Genomic DNA, 6078 nt, shown 5'->3' with positions numbered 1-6078 from the left:
GTAGTATATATATATATATATTTCTCTCTTTTTTCTCTGATTCGCTTTTAATTTGTTTTACATATATGTATATATAATTCGACTAGAGCGTTGAATTCCAAAATTCGATTTCATGCCTTTCATTCTTTGCCAATTACGTTTCTGTAATTGTGTCAATTTATCGGATGAAACTTGAAACTTGTCAATAATCACCGATGTGTGATTGCACCGATACACGTTTATTACTCTACAATATTGACGATCGAAAAATACCTGAAAAATTCCGACTAAATCGTTTTGGAATTCTCGTGTCCTTCAATTAATACCCGATGCCCCTGTCTGCGTAGTACCGAATCGTGAATTAATCTTTATTACGTGTTTCATTATCCACTCTGTTCGAACGACGAATTCCATTTAGTGAAAAAATAGACGACAGACGTGTAATAAACTTTTATAAATTAATTCTTAAACGTCATCGTTCAAAGGGACTGGAAATGAATCTCATTTAACCATAATTATATTCAAAGGATATATTAAAATATGAAGTTCATACGATGAAAAGCGAGCTCATTTCATAGACAGGTAACCTCAATATTTCATAAAAATGTGCTTGATATTACCAATGTGTTCTTAAACTTTTAGGGAACTTCTTCACAATGCTACTAAACGTAATATTCCAGCAAGCTAACATAAAACTCTTAAAACTTCTACAGTGAGTTTCGCTTTTCGCGATCATTTGGCCTCTTAAGGATTTTATCCTTAAACTTTTCTATTCTCAAGAAAACCAGACCGCTTAAAGAACGTTCAGGAAACATGAGCATCGTGAGTGCGACACTTAACACGCACACGTACACGTGCAGCGTACGATAGTACAAATCTTAGGCTCGTTCGCAATAGTTTGTCTCTCATTGTGAACAGGAACGTGTATGGACACGGTGTGTCGAGTTGGAGTACTCAACAACCGGCCGCGTAAGCGAGGAGCATCGCGAATAGTATTAGGATTCGTGCTTCCCGTGGTCCATTTCCGGTTGAGGAGTCGAACACGTGATTCGGTGCTGGCGATGGTCCGCTCTTATGCGTATTTGCTATTACCGACAGGCTTCGCCATTTCATCGTGTATTCCGGTGCGGTTCTTCCCAGAGCCTGCAATCTGCAAACAGGTATAATAATAATATAATAAAACCTAACAAGCATCTTGATGTTTAACATTACATTTTCTTTAGTAAACTTGATATTCTTATTCTTAATTACTTGTGCATTTAAATTACCAACATCAAAAAGAACGAATATACATACATTACTTTCCTCGTGTATTGCAAAATCTATTCAAGAAACGTCGTATCGATATACAACAATGTCAAATGTAATTTCCACGTGACTTATTCGGTCTCGAACGATTGCTGATTGGGTACCGGATAAATCTTTCTGACCAATCGATTTTTAACTTGCCGCCGCATTCACGTAAAAAGCGATTTGCGCGCCACATAAATTTCCCTTATAATTCAAACCACGGTGTTATAATCTTCGTTCAGAAAGTGTCGCGTAACTGTCGTTAGTCGGCGTCGATGGACGAAGTTTCGGTTGAACTTCCGGCTAACCGGCTTGGCGAAGCATAGAAGGGCCAGACGAACTCACCTAACCACCACAGTGTTCGTCTTCCATGGAAGAGTAAAATTTTTGTGCGTATCTCTCGAGCAGAATGTGTGCAATCTTGGCCCGGCTGGATCTCCGTTCTTGCTATACTCGTGTATCGTAAGATTCCAGGCAGTGCAAGGTCCTGAAACGAGGAAGAGAGATAAAAGAAATTCCAATAGCACGAATTTTGTATCTCTCTTTAAATGAAAGAGGAATCAGGAATAATCATAGAATGTTATCTTCTGAAAAGATACGATGAAAGTTACATACATATATGATTAGTGTCATATACAAATTACGGTATTTCTGTCGCAATTTTCGTAGTGTAATATCAATGTTGGAAATTTCAATAGCTAAAGCTTATTGGAAGTAGTACTTTCGAGTACATATTTGGTTATAGTTCAGATCGAGATAGTTCGAAGTTACTTGTCACATATACACCATACGCGGGAAAACAGAATAATGAGGTTAGGTACGCCGACAACTAAGTTCGCAGATTGGACACCGAGGACGTTTGTTTTCCACATGAGTATGTTATGAGACGAGCAACGAAATGCATTCGTGTTCACGAACAACCAATTAAGAGAGATCGTTTCACAATTAATTGCCACGGATACAACATTTGACGCGTCGATGGAAAGGATCGAATCGACTATCGATGTTCGCACAATCATCGAGGGCGGCGTATAATTGGAGACGATTGGTTTGGTAACGTGGTCGAGACTATAATTTTCGCGCACTCTTGCACGTGTAATTCTTTTTGTTTTTCTTCCTTTTTTTACCGTCATCCGTCGACCAATGATATTTTTTTCTATCATAGAGCAAAACTGTTTCGTAACACCGTTGTAAACAAAAATGAACGAGTATCATGGAAACGTAAAAAATAATGCACATACGAGAATACGCGGTCAACCTTCGTTTTCTGTTTTATTTCATTTTTTTTCCCCTGTTTGCTGTTGTTTTACGAATGATAAATCTATCCGGAGAGAGAAACGGGAAAACGATTTTTCGTTTTCGGGTCGCACACGTAGTTCACAACCCTTTTCAATGATTCCCGCGAAATGTTTGAATATCAATGGTTCGAAAAAATTCCAACTCTTGACGCATGCAAATCGCGAATCGCATCCTTTTTTGTCTCGTTTTAGAGTTTACGTGAGGGATTTGTATTTTTTTTTTTTTTTCTATATTTTTTTCCAGTCGACAGATCAACACGAGCCTCGGAGTTTTCCTGGGATATCGAGTTACCGGGAACCTAATGCACGGCTCGGTACTGTTATATTTTACTAGCAGTGCATGCACCTCGTCGAAATTGATCGATCTTTCCTGATTGAAATTTTGTTTCAACATTCAAGGTAGGAAAGACATCCAATCTTCCACTGTAATTAAAGTGTAGTTTGTATTTCCGCACATTTTTCTTGTTTCTAATTATCTTTATCTTATTTTTTAGATTTTTTAATCCACGTTCATTCGACACATCACCCATGGCCCACCAATGCTAGAGGATATTAGGAAATGGCGCTTATCGACAATACGTTAACATCACCTTTAAAGCGTATAGACATACAAGTACACACGTACACCCAATGTTCGCGAAAAAGGATCATTACTTTGGTTGCCAATTCAGTCGTAATTTAAAAATATTGCTAGCATCATGGTTCGACTGGCTGGCATTCGGCCATAAAACGAGGTAAATTGCTTTCTAATCCGGCGTTTCCAGAATTGATCGGCTGACGAGTAAACAAGGGAAGGAGAAGGTGCTTCTGGATAGCAGCTCGGTGATGTCGCTTTTCGGCGAGTAAATCAAAGGAGCATCAGATATGACCAATCTCGTGAAACGACAAAATGGCGTCATCTTTGAAATCTGCCTTTGCTATTGATGCATACGAATTTCTTTTTAAGTACAAGATTAAGATTTCACAGGAAGACCGAGGAGGACGGAAAGAAACTGAGACTTAGTATCAGAAAGTACGTATTTGCTAAGCGATCCTACTAATAGTTTATGCGAGTTCTAAATTTTGGAACGGACGTTCAAACGCATCTCTATCTAACATTTAAGCACACGGATACACACGCTTAGAAACGAATACCCAGCTTGGCCTCTGTAAATTCATCGTTCTCGAAACGTGGACGATTGGTGGCGGCGAGGAAGTTTACGAGAAAGAAGGAACTGCATCGGTTGGTATGGAAGAGAAAACTGCGAAGATCGGAGCAGGAGTGTGCGAAAGCCATTTCTGGGACTAGCTCGTTGCAACAGCTTCGCCTCTTTGCCGCACTCTCGCGTTGTTTCACGGCGTGAATATAGGTGAGGAACGGAGATAGCTGCTAGAAGGCGAGCCAGAAAAGACCAAGGAGTACCGGCAGAAAGAGGAAATCGAGGGAAAAAGGAAAGCTCGTAGCCTTTAAAGAACGCTCGGAACGAAGGCTGGTTCTCTCTCTGTCTGTCGTTGTCCTGCCGCGTCCAATAGTCTCTTTAATCTCCAGTCCTGTCTGCCATTCGTTCTCGAGCTGCCCCCTTTTGCGGAAGAACCCGTTTCTCTATCCTTTTTCTCTTCTTTCTCCTTTCTGTTTACCCCCGTTGGCTTCGTTCGTCGCTGCCCTTTCGGTCCGCTTCGCGCCCATAGCGAGCTCAATGGAGCGGATCGAAATTCCGACCGAGTAGCTAAGGCTGGAATTGAACGAAATTCGGCGGTGGATAGCTGGAGAAGGTACAAAGCGTGGTCTCAGTAAGTAGGCGCCTTTGATTTGCTGTCGAATACGACGACGATGTGGATCCTGGATTTCGGTGAAGACGGTTAGAGACGAAGGGATCTGTAAGACTTGGGTGAGACATGGGTAATATATGGGTGGCATTACCATGGAACTAACTGAATCTGTTTTTAGATTTAAATTGGTGTTTTCTTTTTTAGAAAGATTAACCTGTTGAGGATTTTAAAATTGTTAGAGGACTTTAAGGAATTTCAAGGGTGGATGTCTCGGAAAAAATCGATCTATTAGCTCATAAAATGAATTATACAGAGAATAATTTCGCAGGGTTTTGTTCAGATTTTAATTATTTTTACTAGAAGTATTAATTTCCTCATAGAATTGTTGATGGATTTTGAAAAATCCTAACGATAGACATCTCAAGGAGGTATTTAGTCTATTACTAAATAGAAATAATAACAATGTGTAGCAAATTGTAACTTTTTCTCTAATCTGTAATATCCGTTAGGTGATACTTGTTGAGTTTACTTTCTTGAACACGAAGAATGTGAGATTATCTAAAAGCGCACGATTTTTGTGTTACATAAAAAGTAAGAACCTCACGAGGTTCATTCTTGTCTTACAAATTAAGTGAGAGTATTCTGAGTTTAAAATGTTTACAAATAAACCTCCGATCGTACTTTCTAGCATATTCTTGCATTTTTACATAAAGTTTCTTATATGACAAGAATTTGCTGCACACTAGCGTATTCTGTAGGCTTTTCTGAAGAAGAAACCGTCCAGAAACAACATTAGAATGATGTTCAATAAACTCACAAGTAACTTTCATGGAGAGAATGAATCTTTTAATGTTTTTACACTTCGTGTAGTACTTATTTATCCTATGGAGGCGTGAATACAGTTTTACTTTATAAACCATGTAAAAATTATCAAATTTATTATTAATAATAAATTAATATTGTTAATAACAAATTCTTCCCAACATAAATTTATAATAAAAGTGAAAAAATTAATTAATTATTGCGTATTACTTGAACTTATAACGTCAACTTGTGTTAAAATGTATCTATAATTTGTAAAAAGTTTATAAATTATTGCACTAATTGTTAATAACAAATTAATATTGTTAATAACAAATTGTTCGCAACGTATATTTATAATAAAGATGAAAAAAATAATAAGTTATTGGTTATTAAAGCGGAAAAGTAACTTTTAAAGGAATCGGTAAAGTTCGGAAATTTTCGCCGATCTTCGGCCGGCCGCCGCTATATAAGGGGCCCGCGTGCAGGCTCGAGCCAGTTGTCTCTTCGACTTCGGCGGGGCCGCGTTAATATTTTTTCTTTCTGTTTCAGGTTTTAATTATCTTTCTTCTTTCAGATTCTATTTCTTTTATTCTAGATTTCATTGTTTATGCATTCGAGTATTTTCTACGATATTCGAATGCTTCGTCGTTGGTTCATTTATATATCATCGTTGGCTAGATCAATGGCTATTCAGTGGCCATTGTCCACTCTCTTAAATAATTTAACCATAATTTCTCCTTTCAGGTACTAATTATTTTTTGTTTCAGGTTATAATTATCTTTCTTCTTTCAGATATTATTTCTTTCATTCTAGTTTTTATTGTTTGTGTATTCGAGTATTTCGTACAATATTCGAATGCTTCGTCGTTGGTTTATTTGTATATCATCGTTGGCTGGATCAATGGCTATTCAGTGGCCATTGTCCACTCTCTTAAATAATTTAACAATAATTTCTTCTT

General features: G+C 37.8%; 1 protein-coding gene and 1 long non-coding RNA gene across 2 annotated transcripts in view; one reads left to right on the top strand and one right to left on the bottom strand.

Annotated features, from left to right (window-relative positions):
* Positions 1 to 907: 907 nt before the first annotated feature.
* Positions 908 to 6078, bottom strand: part of LOC108552808 (uncharacterized) — a 113864-nt gene continuing 108693 nt past the window's right edge. The window contains exons 12-13 of the mRNA XM_017907476.1: positions 1615 to 1756; positions 908 to 1129 (exon numbers count right to left, since the gene is read on the bottom strand). Of these exons, the coding sequence (XP_017762965.1) occupies positions 934 to 1129; positions 1615 to 1756 (338 nt within the window). The 3' untranslated portion in view covers positions 908 to 933. The remainder of the gene's footprint in view (positions 1130 to 1614; positions 1757 to 6078) is intronic.
* On the top strand, positions 1891 to 4519 carry LOC108552809 (uncharacterized). The gene is made up of 4 exons (XR_001890592.1): positions 1891 to 2322; positions 2812 to 2966; positions 3062 to 3579; positions 3671 to 4519. It is a non-coding gene; the product is annotated as an uncharacterized LOC108552809 (long non-coding RNA).

The sequence above is a fragment of the Eufriesea mexicana genome, unplaced genomic scaffold (assembly GCF_001483705.2).
Source record: "Eufriesea mexicana isolate 0111107269 unplaced genomic scaffold, ASM148370v2 scaffold8101, whole genome shotgun sequence".
In the NCBI taxonomy this organism is placed as follows: domain Eukaryota; kingdom Metazoa; phylum Arthropoda; class Insecta; order Hymenoptera; family Apidae; genus Eufriesea; species Eufriesea mexicana.
Note: the sequence above shows the minus strand (reverse complement) of the source record. Positions and strands in the feature narration are given on the sequence as shown.